Source organism: Nothobranchius furzeri, chromosome 5, assembly GCF_043380555.1.
Source record: "Nothobranchius furzeri strain GRZ-AD chromosome 5, NfurGRZ-RIMD1, whole genome shotgun sequence".
NCBI lineage: Eukaryota > Metazoa > Chordata > Actinopteri > Cyprinodontiformes > Nothobranchiidae > Nothobranchius > Nothobranchius furzeri.
The window spans coordinates 73,545,581-73,561,439 of NC_091745.1; the positions used below are offsets into that span (position 1 = coordinate 73,545,581).

Here is a 15,859-nt window from a genome sequence, read left to right on the forward strand (position 1 = left end):
GACCGTGGTCTCAGGTTTACAGGAGCTGATCCTCATCCCAGCTGCTTCACACTCGGCTGCGAACCGCTCCAGCGAAAGCTGGAGATCACGTTCTGATGAAGCCAACAGGACCACATCATCTGCAAAAAGCAGACCTGATCCTCAGGCCACCAAACGTATCCCCTCAACACCTTGGCTGCACCGCCTGTCCATAAAAGTTCTGAACAGAATCGGTGACAGAAGGGCAGCCTTGGTGGAGTCCAACTCTGACCAGGAACGAGCCCGACTTACTGCCGGCAATGCGGAGCACATAGAGAGCTAACGGCCCGTATCAGAGGGCCTGGAACCCCGTACCTCCACAGGACCCCCCGAGGGACGTGGTTTATCACCCTCTCCAGGATCCCTCTAAGGGTATAGAGCTGGTCCAGTGTTCCACAAACCAGAACAAAACCACATCGCTCCTCCTGAATCCGAAGTTCAACAATCCGACGGACCCTCCTCTCCAGAACCTCCCTTCTTTTTTCTACTTTGTTCTGTATTTATTCTTCAGAGAAATGTTGAACAAACATGTTTTCTGAACTTTTAAAATCCGCTGTCCTGCACTGAGAAGCATTTATGCTACAGCTTTAGCATGCTAAGACTTTACACACAACACGGTGTGCTCATGGGAAGCGATCTAGTAGATCAATGCCGCTGAGATTTAAGAAAACGTTTCAAGCATTTTAATGAGTAGTTTTCTGCAGGTGCTGCACACGAGGGCTCAAGACGTGTTTTTCTTGTCTCGCCATGTTGCAGAGATTTGGTAAAGAAGTCACGATGTTCAGAATTCAGAAAATATATTAAAAAAATACGCCTAGAACAGGTAAAACTGTGTGTGTGTGTGTGTGTGGTTATATTTATTTATTTATTTATTTTTGCTGCTGGATTGAGGATGAGTGTAACGGCCTGTCAGGGAAGCAGCTTTGTTTTGAATAACAGTTTGTGGTTCGTAGAGGTTAGCACGGTTTAAAATAACTCCCTAGATGATTTAGAGGCATTAAAGGTTTTCGAAAGCTTCCAGCTGCGACTGCACGGCCACCTGCTATGTGGCGCATTCATGTATTAATTATAAACTTCTATATTAGTCACTTCGTCATGTGGTTGTAGGGAGTCGCAGCAGGACGGCCCGGGTGAGGATTTTCTTTTTAACGCAGGCGAAAGTTGCTTTAACGTGTCCCTGTCGGCGAGTAAATATTTACAGCACAGGAGGCTGCAGCTCCTCTCTGCACCTTTACTTTGTGACCTCAGAGGAAACTGATGCACTGGAAGCTGAGCTTGCATCCTGCAGAGCCTCCTGGCTGGATGCGTCAGCTCTCCTTTCCTGTGTGAACATGAGACAGAAATGTGCGGCAGCCAGCTCTCCTTATGATTGAGCTGGTGTGGTGGGATGCATGTGATCCGTAGGTTTGGGTTGCACCTCAGCTGCAGCCCAGATCTGCAGATTTTACAGCTTCTATAGTTTTAACGAGTGCAATGCACACTGATCGTGTGGTGTTATGTTTTCTGACTGAGCGTTTGGCAGTGTGTGTGTGTGTGTGTGTGTGTGTGTGTGTGTGTGTGTGTGTGTGTGTGTGTGTGTGTGTGTGTGTGTGTGTGTGTGTGTGTGTGTGAAGGTTTCTGAGATTGTAAAGCGTAGTTGGAAAGAGGAAGATGTGGATCACCTCCTCTGGCTCTTCTCCAGCCTCTTCCTCCGCTCGGGGAGGGGTTTTTCCGTTCTCTATGCCCGTTTTGTCTATTTCTGTCTGTCAAGGTATTCAGGTTGGTGTGTATCCCTTACACTCGCTGCTCACATTCTCCTCTCTTTCTTGTTATCTCAAGACTCTTGATTTAGTTCTACTAAATCTCAGCTGTCAAAGCTTTTTTTTTCCCGCTTTTACTTCTATTTTTCATTTTGGTTTGTTTCACTCGAATCCTTTTTCCCACCGTGCCTTTTGTTTCCGTAGTGGTCACTGGTGTATTTATTGTGTTTCAAGCTGTACGGTGAGTACAGGGAGCAGCTGGGAAACTTTGCCCGGAGAGAGGCCGCCCGTCTGCTGACAGAGAGACAATGGAGGAGACAAGCAGGAGAGAACAGCACGGCCACAGGCCACAGAGGCCTCAGCCGGCGGCATCATTATCATCAAAACCCTGCGATCCTGGAGTCACATCAAAGCCACAGCTCCTCCACCAACAAGCCTCGTCCCTACTCCAAATGTCAAGGTGAGCATGATGATGCAGCACTAGAAAAACATGCAGTCTGCTTCACTCTTCCCCAAAAGCGTGGTTTTTATTGCAGCGACAGAAGCATTTACCATACAGCTTCAGTTTCTGGATTCTTTGCACATTATGCTTTTACGTGCCACATGATGATCTCATAAAACACGATACAGAGCTTTGATGCCACCAGGACTTAAGGCAGAAATTTTAAGCTCACAGAGATCATGACAACCTGAATGTGCTGATGTAGCCGGTCGTATAAAAACAAACTGTACAGCAACGGTAGATTTAGTTCATTCTGTACGATGTGAGGGAACTATTTCCTGTTTTAAGTTATAAAACAACATCTGGTACAACTGTAGTTTGGCTTCTTTAAAGTGATCTTTAACGATAATTATTCTGGCTTTCTGAAGGATATTTAAAGTGACAATGTGTAGTTTTTACCATTAGTCTCTGGAAATATACATCAAAATGTTGCTGTAAATTAATGAAAAGATGCCCAGCTGTTAAACAATGCAGGTGGTTTCATAACATTAAGCAGGTCTAAAAAACATGGGAGCGGGTCTAAGGGTGTTGCCAAGGAACCTCGTCTTGATGTCTTGGCCCCGCCCCGGTTGCCTAGGAGATACGTCATCAGGAGCCGCCGAGACGTGTTCCAATGTTCATGTTTTAGCGAGGCGCGTGTTCTCCATTTGTTAGCTGTTAAGCTAGCTGAGTGAGGATGCACGGGAGGTGTCTTGTAGCCTATCCTTGGTAAAATTACCCAGAATACACCGCGGTATTTTCAAAAGGACAGCGGATCAGAAGCCGGCAGCTACTTTGGGGGAAAATTTCAAGTTTAAAAGTAAGTCAACTAATTTAAAATGGTTTTTTACAGCCAAAGAAGTAATCTATTGTTGGTTAGTTGTTTAGTAGTTGCAGCTTCGGTGGCTAGCGGGTAGTAACTCACTTATATTTAATTTAACAAATATATACACAATTTAAAAAGTAAAAGGCTCATTATATATTTATATTGAAACTAATACGTATAAAATATTACGTTCTCACCCGTGTCACGTGACGTTACGCGACCACCGTGGAAGCCGCGGTCATGTGATGCAAGTCTGTTCCATTTAACCATTTTCTTTAACCAAGGAAGGACAGTGTCCTCGTAAACAAGGCACCTGGCCTTGCAAGTCATCGCCTTGCGAGGCCAGGCGCCTTGACATTGAGAAACACCCCAAGTCTCTGGGCGATGCCATATTGGATGCCATGCTTCCTGTGAGGACAAACTGCATTTACTGATTTGTAACAAACAGTTACAAAACATCCACCATACATAAACGTTGTTGTTTTACAAATTTGCCTCTTCACTCGTTGCCGGTGATGAAAGGGAATCTGATGTTCTCGTTATTTTACTGGAGGTTGAGCTCCCAGGGATTTTTGACCCTAATGGCCATCTGTTGGTAAGGTCTTACTTGAACACAAAAAGGACGCTTTCTTGCAATGATTTAGGCATGTACTACCTCCTATCCCAGGGGTATTCAACTTCGGGCCTGGAGGTCCGGTATCCAGCACATTTTAGTTTTAACTCTGTTTCAACACACCTGATTTTAATCAGCAGGTGATTAACAGGTTTTTGCAGAGCCTGATGAGCTGCTGCACAGGTGAATCAAGTGTGTTGAATCAGAGAAACCACTAAAACATGCTGGATACTGGACCTCCAGGCCCGGAATTGAATACCCCTGCCCTATCCCCAGAGAAAATACACACTGTCACTTTAAAGAGGGACTCCACCCCTAGTCAAGATTTGAAAAATGCTATGAAACTGGGCGTTGCCCGGAGTCACAGAATAGCATGGCCAAGTGTGGGGAATTTCCTTCCTGGAAGGGAGGGGGAGTGGCAGCATCAGAAAAACAAGGTCCACTGATAGGGAGCGTAAGTCACGCCCATCTACTTCCGGACCACGGGTACCCGGAAGAACGAAACAAATGAATGCAAGTCAACGGGGCTAAAAACGCTATTTCGTATTCAGCTTGTTATGTGCCATGGATTTCACAAATGATGTCTGTGAATGTTAAAGACACATTTTGATAGCAAGAACGTGCTAATTGTCGAACAGGGGGAAACGCCATTTTAGGTTTTGTGTGACAATAAGTCCAGGACTACAAATGTGCTTCACGAAAGTGACGTCATCGAACCAGACACGGAGAAAACTGAGGGAAAAGGGCTGTAAGTTCAGCAAACTTCAAATCCTTCCCACGGGAGGAAAGAACCACCATAAATCTGGCCATTTGGTAAGTAGCAGGTACTTTGTGGAGAGGAGAATCTGTGGTGTCGTCACATATGCGATGTGCCGATTTCTAATTTGTAGTCATGCTAATTAGGAACTTTTACAAGCTGAGAAATCTCAAAGTACGTGACTGGCGTTGTCGAAACACCCATCATTACTTTTCATTTAAATTGCAGTACAACATATGTGTGATCCAGGGCGAATTAGAAAATTACGTTTTTAGCTCCGTCGACTTGCATTCATTTTTTCGTTATGTGACTCAAGGTGGTACAGCTTCTTAAAGGGACATAAACCATGCCAACCTACACACACCTTTTCATTTTCTTAATATCAAATTCAGAGTCAGAAATTTGTATAATAAAAAATGTTTGGTTTATTGCCCAGCCTCAGTATGACGCATATGTTCGCAATTATGTTTAACCCCACCTGCCAAGTCCAAACTGGGATTGAAACGCTCTCCTGAAATTGCAGACCCACACTGGTCCATACTGGCCAACGACCCGCCCCGCCCCGTCCTGAACCCCCGAAATGTAACCGAGCTATGAGACTCTAAATCCTGCTGTTTTCTGCCCTCCTCTCCTCTGGCAAACTTTTACATCCAGAAACAGGAGCGCCAGAGCGTTGTTCCACAGAGAACGACTCACAAGGCATTCATCTGACCGAGAGACCACTACAGATATGTTAAAATAACGAATATAGACCCTCTTTAAATGTCTTCTTCTAAACATCCTCAGGCAATGCAGAGAGAGTAAAAAAATAAGCTGCCAAAGTTAAGAAAAAGAAATACAGATCAAGACGATCTCTAAACAGTGAAAGTTGGTCTGATTCATTAAAAGCACACATATAAAGAAACGATGGGCGCTCAAGACTTTTGCACAGAACTGAACTTGTCTATCGCTCATGTTCTTCCATTCACAATCTCCTGAAGTCTCCTCTAAAGTATCAAAAGCACATAATTTATTCTCTCCTGTTATGTCCTTTTTGTTTGTAGCAACAGCTTAATTCAGTGTTTGACCCTTTGACCCCCCCCCCCCCCTCCCCGCCGGGGCTGTTTGGGGTTCTGGTACATGATGTTTTCTATACTGAATAAATTTCCACTGACAGGAGTTTCATTTGAGATTAGACCTACATGACATTCAGACACTACATGGAGAGTGTTTTTTCCTCTTATAATTATTATAGTCGGGTGATTTGTGTTGTAATGCATGTTTCTGTCACCTCTGGGATGGACAATAAAACGCTTTCAATTCCCTCATGACCTTTGACCTTTTACTGAGGCAGTGCAAGTGAGAACACACATTAATGAAGAGGGGTTTTGGCTCAAGAGAAGGTGCAGAAAATTCTCCCAAAGATCAAAAAAGAGGTGGTTTGTTAAAATGCAATGCATTGTGGGAAGTACAGAACTGCATCATGTTAGGACATCTCACTCTAATGTATTTACTCCAATAAACCCATCTGTGTTTTATTTAAAAACAATTTTGTCACAAATCTTTTTTCTGGTTTGGTTTAATATTTTGTGTTTTTTACAGCTTGACAGAAAAATAAAAAAGACTCCCATCAGTTTTATTTTTTCTTTCTATTTCAACCCTTTTGTGACATATTTGGGGGTAAAATGAAACCATGAATACATTTTAAGCTATCATAATTTTATTTCTTTTTCTTAGATTGTTTAGCTCGAGTGAGGCGGTACATCGTCACAAAGATGGGGGAGGACTGGATTTTTCTGATTCTCCTGGGGCTGACTATGGCTCTGGTCAGCTGGTGTATGGACTACACCAGCGCCAAGAGCCTACAAGGTACAGCACTCAGACATGAAAGCAACACTAAATAAGTTTTTCACCTCTCCCTCATACTGATTGAAAGGAAAATTACAGCTGTTGTAAACTATCAAACCCTGACGCAGGCTACTGTATGGCTAGGCTAGGCTAGCTAACGACAGCTAACGCTAACTCAAGTCAACTGATACTAAATAAGCCACAAAATAAAAAGATTCACAGCGTTGGACAAAAAATGTATTATTACTTACAAGCTCAATTACAACAAAGCCAGGTCACTATCAGTTCATGATTTCGTTGCCTCCTTTAGCTTAGTGTAGGCTACGCTGATGTTCACCCTGGTTTTAGCTCTTTGCCTTGCTTCCAATAACATTACTCTCTTACTTTTACATCCAGGCTGATGCCAACAAAAAAAGTGAAATCTTCTTTTTGTACTTTTTATTGACGGTCAGTGACCTGAAAAAGCTAACTGCTGTATTAGCTACAGTCTTTGTAAACATCTGTTGCCATAAAGCAACAAAACTGTTGAGCAGGGCTGCCGAATGTTGATTTTTTTTCCATGCGTGAGAGTAGGAGGCGAGAAGGGGTGGCCGACTCGTTTTGCCACTGACCGCTGTCCACAGGGGTGGGGGTGTGGTGCGCCATAGACATGAATACGTAGATGCCCCATTGGACACTAGAGAGCATAACAGCGACACCACCATAGTGGATAGGTCTCCTCATTCTCCAAAATAAATACAGAGTGGATAACTATGCTACTGGCGCACATAGAAAACAGATCACGTGGGATTACTGTTGACTTTTCTATAATACCTGATGGAATTTTATATTTTAATTTATTTTGTTAATAAATGTAAATGTCACGCCATGTGTCTGATTTTGTGAAAAGCTTGATGAAATGTGTTTTTAGTTGGGTAAGCACCTTCCTCTGTAGAAAAAAATGCACTGGGAGTGAATGGAGACCCATCTAATATGGCGGCCGGCCACTTCGGCAGCTCCAATAGGCAGCGACAGTCCATGGGGCGTACGTATATGTTTCTGTGGTGTGCTCAGCCCATTGATGTGAATATATTGGAGGTGTGGCGTGACAGCATGTGAAGCGGGTTAATTCAATTCAGTTCAGTTTATTTATATAGCGCCAAGTCACAAAGAGTCATCTCAATCTCAGTTCATTAAGCCAACCAGTAAAACGTTTCCTATATAAGGATCCTATATAAGGAGCCAATTGCATCGAGTCACTAACTAGTGTCAATGACTTTACAGCAATCCTCATACTAAGCAAGCATGCAGCAACAGAAAACAATAGCTGCAAGTGTTAAGAAGTCTTTAGTGTTGCCTTAAAGCTGTTTTTCATCGTTTTAACTTGTGCTTTTCTCACATTTAAGCCTACAAATGGATTCAGGGAGAACTTAAGGACAATGTGCCTCTCCAATACCTCGCGTGGGTGACTTATCCCATAATCCTTATTGTTTTTGCCTCACTCTTCTGTCACCTGGTTTCTCCCCAGGCTATTGGTGAGCTTTCCTTCACTCTTTCTCTCTTATTTATTCCTAAAAAATACTTTGCCTTCTGTGAGTTTTCTGTTTCTTTTTTTGTGGACAGGTTCTGGGATACCAGAGTTGAAAACCATCCTGAGAGGTGTGGTCCTAAAGGAGTATTTGACCCTCAAAGCCTTCGTAGCTAAAGTCATCGGTCTGACTGCTGCCCTTGGCAGTGGGATGCCAGTAGGCAAAGAGGTTAAATGACCCACTTATTCATCTCTTTACTATCTATTCTGTCCCATCACCCCACATTTATCCTGGATCTGCTCCATCCTTCGGTTATTTTTCTCTTTATCGTTCTATCTGTACTTTTATTCAAGCTTGTGTGTAATAAATCAGCTCCTGTCGTGTCCCCCCCCTCACTCCCTCATCTCGTGGGACTGAGGCGAGTTATTCAAGTCCTCCACAAAGGAGTGCATTTATTTCATCCATTACAGTAGCAGGGCAGCTGTCACATCTAGCAGTTCCTCTGTGATTTATCTGTTCTGATACGTGTCCCAGTTTAAACGTCATTTCAGAAAAAAGTAGTGCTGCTCTTCAGTGTGGTTAATGCCCTCTCATCACCTCCAGGGTCCATTTGTCCACATTGCCAGTATTTGTGCAGCAGTGCTGAGCCGATTTATGTCCATCTTCTCTGGAGTCTATGAGGTAAGCCGAAGCCCCGACCCAATCACACTCTGTTACAGTTTTTTTGTACTTGCTTTGACTTTGTTTGGGTCCATAGGGCTCTCATTACTCTACGGTCTCACTTCCAGTCAGTAAAAAGTGTTGTTTGATGATTAAAGAAGAGATGTCAGTTCTGAGTATTTTACTTACTTAAAGGACTGTGTGTGACCTTGGTTTGTTTAAAGGGATATTGTGCAAATTTTTCACTTCGTCTTCATCTTCCTCTGCTTATCCGGGTCCGGGTCGCGGGGGCAGCATCCCAACTAGGGAGCTCCAGACCGTCCTCTCCCCGGCCGCCTCCACCAGCTCCTCCGGCAGGACCCCAAGGCGTTCCCGGACCAGATTGGAGATGTAATCTCTCCAGCGTGTCCTGGGTCGACCCGGGGGCCTCCTGCCGACAGGACATGCCCGAAACACCTCCCCAGGGAGGCATCCAGGAGGCATCCTGACCAGATGCCCAAACCACCTCAACTGACTCCTTTCGTTCTGGAGGAGCAGCGGTTCTACTCCGAGTCCCTCCCAAATGTCCGAGCTCCTCACCCTATCTCTAAGGCTGAGCCCGGCCACCCTACGGAGGAAAATCATTTCGGCCACTTGTATCCGCGATCTCGTTCTTTCGGTCATTACCCAAAGCTCATGACCTTAGGTGAGGATTGGGACGTAGATCGACCGGTAAATCGAGAGCCTGGCTTTCTGGCTCAGCTCCCTCTTCACCACGACAGATCGGCTCAGCGTCCGCATCACTGCAGACACCGAACCAATCCGCCTGTCAATCTCCCGATCCCTCCTACACTCACTCGCAAATTTGTCACATTTTTTAATAATTTTCTTGAGCCGTGTGTGCTAAAATGATCCTTTACAGGGTTAATGAAAGGCCACCTGGCGCCTATCGCCCCCTGTGGTCAGAGTATTCCACTTGAAACTTCAGGCTTAGAAAAACATGAGCTGACATACCCGGCGCTGCAATCTGCTTCCACCGTGTTTCTGTCGTGTTGAGAGCAGAAGGTTTGGACCCAAAATGCAGAAACCCAGACAACTCAGGCAGGAGCTGTTGAATAAATGAAAAGTCCTTTTATTAGGATGATGAGTAAATTTCCAAAGGGCAGGAAGCCAAGCCTAAAATCTAGAAAAACTGATTTACAAAAACAAAAGCTCATTTATGAGCAAGAACCTGGAGTTTCTAGAAGAGGACAGAACAACGCTGACAAAGACAGTGGACCAACAAACACTGAGGGACAAGGCAGGGCTTTTAACACAGAGGGAAGCAATCAGAGGAACAGGTGACAGGTGTGAGGAGTGAGGTCTAGAGGGAAGACAGGTGCCATTAATAAACTGAATGGGGAAAGATCTTAGGCAGGGGGGGAGATCAACCATAACCTATAAAACACTAAATAACTAAACCTAAAGACTAAGGGCAAAGAAAACTACTAATGACTAGAGGGGTGAGGAGGACTAAAGCTTGGTTTATGCTTGACACATTTACTTTCCGCTTGGTGATGCGGCTCGTGGATGGAACGCGCTTCACAACTTGCAGCGTTTATGATTCATGCGGCTTGTCTCTGCGGTGAGCCAATATTCTCCCAAACTGTAGGGGGCAGCATGGAGCTCTACGGCATGCGTCCAACACTATACCATAGTAGAAGTAAAAGTTACTGTTGTTTACAACATGGCATTCCAGCATTTTTAACAGCGTCCTCGTCTTTTCCGACAGTGCGAGCTATTTCTCTCCAAGAATTATCAACAACATGTTGATCACGGTGATCTCTGAGAGCTGAATCATACAAATGTCTGTATTTACGGACCTCTGCTATACTAGTTCTTGCCGGTCCGCCATGTGTTTCCACGTCCGACCCTCCGCGTTAGAAAATGACCTAGGTGCGCGGTGCGGAAAGTTTGGGTCGTGTGGAGGGGCGTGGTTGTTAAAATGACGCAACTTTTCCACGCGGAGCCGTGCGAACCTCGCGAACGCGTCAAGCATGAACCAAGCTTCATACAAACCAACAGGAACTACACGAGAGTGACTAGGAGGAAACATGAGGGAAGCCTAGAGGGAGCTGGAGAACACAAGGAGACATACGAGGAGAACCTGGAGAGGGCTGGGGAAGCATAGGGACACACAGAGCACAAGGGGACGCAGAACATGACAGTTTCCCGCATGTTTAGATCATGAGCACAGCTGATTTGTTTATTTTAGTGATGAATCCCTCCTGTGGACACTAAGGAAGACTGGGAGATGTTTCAGCTCTTAGATTAAGGTGTGAAAAAGTTTTGCTTTCGATTCTACAAGCAGCCACTAGGGGGTGCTAAAAGCAAGCACACACTGCCTAGATCCCCTTTAAGAATAGCAAATTCTTAAAAATGTTTAGCATGAATCTAGTGAGCATTTTTTCTATATCTACCTACCTACCTTACACTTAACTGAGCAAGCTCATAAACACAATGAGGTTTTAGTGATGTGTTAAAGTGACAATGTGTAGTTTTTATTGTTAATCTCTGTAAATATAAATCAAAATGTTGTTGAAAATTTATTAAATAAAAAAAAGAAAATAATTAAGGAAAAAAATAATAATTTGAAAATTTATTAAATGATGCCCAGCTGTTGAAAAATGTTGACGACTTTGTACCACATAAAAATCTGGTCTAAAATACATGGCAGCAGGTCTAAGGCTACGTTCATTCTGCGGGCAAAAGCGCATCAAATCCATCAAATCTTTTTTCCCCGCGTGCGACCCATGTCTGATGTTTTTATGACAGTCTGAACGGCACAGATCGGATTTTTTCAAATGTGATCCGTGTCACGTGAATACGTAGTGCTGATTCTGACACATATCTGATGTTTTTGAAAGCGACTGCAGTCCGAACGGTCATGTGGCATTAAATCCGGGGGGGGGGGGGGTTAATTAATACCGGAACATTTTCGGTGAACAATAATTCAGGGAGATGGCGGGAACAAGGAGTACAATAGTTTACAGTTTTTAAAACAGTTTCCAGCCCAACATGGAAGAATTAACAGGTGTGAAAGTTTTCACTGACGGTTTATCCACAGGATCAGGATTACGTCACAACTCTGCCGCTCCTGGTTTCATCTCCACTGAATGTGACTTGTCTTCTGCGCATGCGGATCACTTTGGTGCCATCACGCGTTCACACTGGAGAGAGTTTGACGTCGCATTTCAGTCAGAGTGTGAACAGCAACACAAAAAAAATCCGAAATGAGCATCAAGGCCTGCAGTGTGAACGTAGCCTACGTCTCTGAGCGATGCCATATTAGACACCATGTTTCCTTCTACGGGAGCCCTTGAGGACAAAGTGCATTTACTGATTTGACAAACAATTACTAAATTTCACCATCCGTAAACGTTTTGGCTTTACACATTCACCTCTTCACCCATTGCCAGTGATGAAATAGAGTCTGACGAGCTTGTTATTTTGCTGAAGTTTGCACTCCTCGAGGCTTTTTGACCCTAATGGGCATCTGTTGGTAAAGTCGCACTCTAACACAAAAATACAGCTTTGCTTGTGAGGATTTAGGTGTCTACTGCCCCTAATTGAAATGAGAGCTAAACTGTTATTGGACATACAGATTGACTCTCAGTTCGGGTCCTTTATAGGGTGTTATGTCTATGTTATGTTCTGTTGTTACGAGTTTGACCCGAGCTGCTAATAACCGAGGAACCCTGTGGCTTGTTTCCTTCAGCCTGGCCGTATTTCTCCTGCCCAGCTCTCCTTCCGTCCTCGCTCCTTTGCTGTTTGCTTCCATCGCTCCCGCTCACATCGTCTCTGTTCGTGTCTCATTGTATAAATAGTGTGACCATTGTGTCTGTCATGTGAAATAACAGTGGCCTCCCATGTCCCTGTCTCCCTCTTTCACCCCCCCCCCCCCCCTTTGGTTTGTCTCACTCATCCCTGCTTGCCCATCTAACCCCAGAGTGACACCCATAAAATGGACCTGCTGGTGTGTGCCTGTTCCGTGGGAGTGGCTACCTGCTTTGCTGCCCCTATAGGAGGCAAGTCCCACCTACCTGTTTCAATCAGACAGAGGAGGTTGATTTTGAATCATGGATAACTGAATGAATGCCATTAATCAGTGAAAACGCTGCACCTGCAACACCTTCATGCACGAAGTGATAAGATTGAGTTCTAATGTATAATTAATGTCAACAAACTTTAAGTAAAGTTGTGATCTTTTTCATCAACAACAACAGGAAAACCTGAGAGTACACACTCTGATTTATCACCGTTTTAGATTTAAAATATGTATAAAAAATAAGCACATTATCTTTTGGTATGTGCCCAAAAGAGCTGAGCCAAAACGTCTAAAAGCAAAAAATCCTTTAAACTCTTGTCTTTGTAGTTTTTGTGTCTTCATTCTTTGTCAGTAAGTCAAAAATATAAGCATATAAGTAATAAGGTATGTGCAATAACTCAAACTGTTGTGGTGAATCAGTTAATCCAAGTAGTTATGAATTAAAGTAATTTTTTACTTTTACTTTACTTTTACCATGCTTTGTTTTCCAGCTTCCTCTTTTATGGCATGCACATCATTTAATTTCTTAAAGAGCAAGTTACCCCCAAATCAACTTGTTTCCGCTGATAAAATGTATAAATGAGTGTCAATAAATAATCTCCCAAAAACTGCTAGTGTAGCACCCCCTTGAGTTTAAATACTGCACTACATTTGAATTTGAATGAGCCATTGCTATTGGCTAAGCTGGTATTATCTACTTTAGCCGGTATTTCTAACATGGCTGCTCTGCACTGCACCGAAATGAAGTCTCGGCCACTCAAGAGTGGCCTGTCCAGGGCTGTGAGTGCGTAGTGTGTCCTGATTCTCAAGTACGGACATTGGCCGCACCCATTTTACACCCTTGAACCGCACTTCGCCCAATCTGTGCAGACTTCAGATTACCAACAACCAATTGCTGCAAGGAATTTTGAGAAGAATATCTTTTGAAGCAGCGAAGTGCACAAACAGCGACGGGCATCCTCATTTAGGAAGTCGCAGTCAGTGACACAATGCTGACTTTCAATGCTGCAGTCATTTGTACACTTGTTTACGACGCACTGAAAGCCTTACATGCACTTCCATCAAGTGCACTTCACAGAGGAGCGTAGGGTGCAGTGCGGGTTGTGGGACTGGTAGTGGGGTGACTTGCTCTTTAAATCCTCCCGTAGAAAAACATCCCTCCTCTTTGTTTCTTTCTAAATCAAACTCCTGTGATTGTCGTTTATTCACTTTATTCTGTTTTGCTTCCTCACTGTCACATTTCTCTCCCTTGTCCTCTCCACCATCATCTTTCATCCCCACTTTCTCCATCTCCCTCTCCTGCCTTACTGTCCCCCTAACTTCTCCCCTCCATTTTCTCTTTCCACCCCTCCCTCTCTCCCTGTCTCACCCTTTACCTCCCTTCTCTCTCTCTTTTGTTTTCTGTGCCAGTAGAACCCTTACGGTTACACAGATATTCTGACGGTCGGCTGTGCTGTGGGGGTGGGATGCTGTTTCGGCACTCCCCTGGGAGGTACTGTACAACTTTCACTTAGCACCCTCCTATCTGCATTTCTAAAGCTTCTCCTCAACTGTGTTTGTTGCACAACACCAATTTTTTAATTTGGTTATGGGGTCCTTGACTATTGCGGAAGCCCTTTGCACGTGTTCAGATCTGCCCACCACTTATTGCAGGGTCTTTTTGTCTCGAGCACCGCAGTTTCCAAACCACACTGTGATGCAGTGAGTCTGGACGCTCTCCACTGTGCCGAGGTGGATAAGATCAGAGCAGGGAGGATTTCTGTGCCTTCTGCACCACCGAGTTTGTGTTGCTGGTCCATGTGAGGTCATCTGTGATGTCCATGGTGGAGCAGACTCTCTACCTCTGATATGTTGATGAAGAATAGTCATTGTTCATCACAGAACTGCTGCTGCATGGTGCGTAGGAGTTCATCTAGGAGGATGTTTAGGTACAATTCCTTATTCATGTCAGTGTTCTGAGATTAAATTGAGTCGGTTCACTGGGGAGGGCACAGTAAAGGACTGATGGGAGTACTCACCTTTAAAACTGGTCATAATGCAGATAAAACTTTACACAAGCAGACATAAACACCCCCCATGATAAAAAATAGAACCTCGAGGTCTGCTGTGGTGTTCATTCCTTCTATCCGATGCTAGTTCTGTGTGACTCTGGCTGCACGTTGAAGCTTGTTGTTAAGCTGCAGAGTGAATTCAGGACTGATTACATGCCTCTCTGATGATGGATGGCGGATAAGAATCAGTTTATCTAAAATGCATGAAGCGTCTGGACAGTTGCTGTGAGTCACAAATGATTTAAAAGCTGGTATGCTTTAGATTTAGATGTTAAAACGTGTTAATCTTTGTGTTCATTTAGGTAGTTTGAGTGTTTATATCCATGCTTTGTGTTCTGATGATGTCGGTGTGTGTGTGAGTGGGAGAAAAAAGTCTAATTATTCATTTTTGAGTGTGTTTTAACTCCCCGTGGTCCTCCTGTTGTGTATAATTACACCCTGGTTTTTGCTTCTTAGTTTAAACCAAACTCTGCCTTCTCACACCTTCCTCTCCTTCTCTTTCCCCTCTCTCCATCCATCCTCATTTTTCTCCTCCCTGTAATCCCATCTTCCTTTCCTCCATCTCCAGGGGTGCTGTTCAGTATTGAGGTCACGTCCACCTACTTTGCTGTGAGGAATTACTGGCGGGGATACTTTGCTGCCACATTCAGCGCCTTCATATTCAGGGTGCTCTCTGTTTGGAACAAGGATGCTGGTGAGCAACAACACACACACACACACACACACACACACACACACACACACACACACACACACACACACACACACAGGCTGTTGCGGAAGGACAGCTGAGCTTGCATGTTATTAAAGCTCACTGAATGTGAACACTAAGTTACTTAAAGTAGTGTTTGCTTCTTTGGATAAACCTGAAATGTTTCAAGTCATCACTTAGGGTGTAAAAGTAATTCAGCAGCAGCACACTGAGGTGTAAAATCCTCACAACTGAACATTTAATTCACCCTGACAAAATGCCAACGCAGGACAAGTTTACATTTATGTGCTGAAAATAATTGTAGTGATTTTTTGGGTCATTTTTAATAGTAAATAAGAAAATAGCTTGCACATTTAAAAAGATTATTTAAATCAGATGTTTTTTTGCCATTACAATCATCAGCGATGCATAATAAATACAAACAGCAGCACAAATTTCTTTAGAGACCACAAAAACTGCAGAACTGTAGAAAAATGTACAAAACGAGACTTAAATCCCTTGGTGTTTTCATTGTGATTACTTGAGTGTTTAAATATTTTAAATAATTTCCTCGAGCCAGTATGTGCTAAATCTCCCGCCTCAATTACTGCAACGCCCTTCT

At 43.9% G+C, this 15,859-nt stretch overlaps 1 protein-coding gene across 2 annotated transcripts in view; it reads left to right on the top strand.

Annotated features, from left to right (window-relative positions):
* The window catches only part of clcn1b (chloride channel, voltage-sensitive 1b), a 46,333-nt gene that overhangs the window by 20,377 nt on the left and 10,097 nt on the right, over positions 1-15,859 (top strand). For both annotated transcript variants that reach the window (XM_054741035.2, XM_070551085.1), the window contains 7 exons: positions 1,992-2,217; positions 6,151-6,282; positions 7,647-7,775; positions 7,864-7,997; positions 8,373-8,450; positions 13,909-13,987; positions 15,115-15,240. In XM_054741035.2, the coding sequence (XP_054597010.2) occupies positions 1,992-2,217; positions 6,151-6,282; positions 7,647-7,775; positions 7,864-7,997; positions 8,373-8,450; positions 13,909-13,987; positions 15,115-15,240 (904 nt within the window). The remainder of the gene's footprint in view (positions 1-1,991; positions 2,218-6,150; positions 6,283-7,646; positions 7,776-7,863; positions 7,998-8,372; positions 8,451-13,908; positions 13,988-15,114; positions 15,241-15,859) is intronic.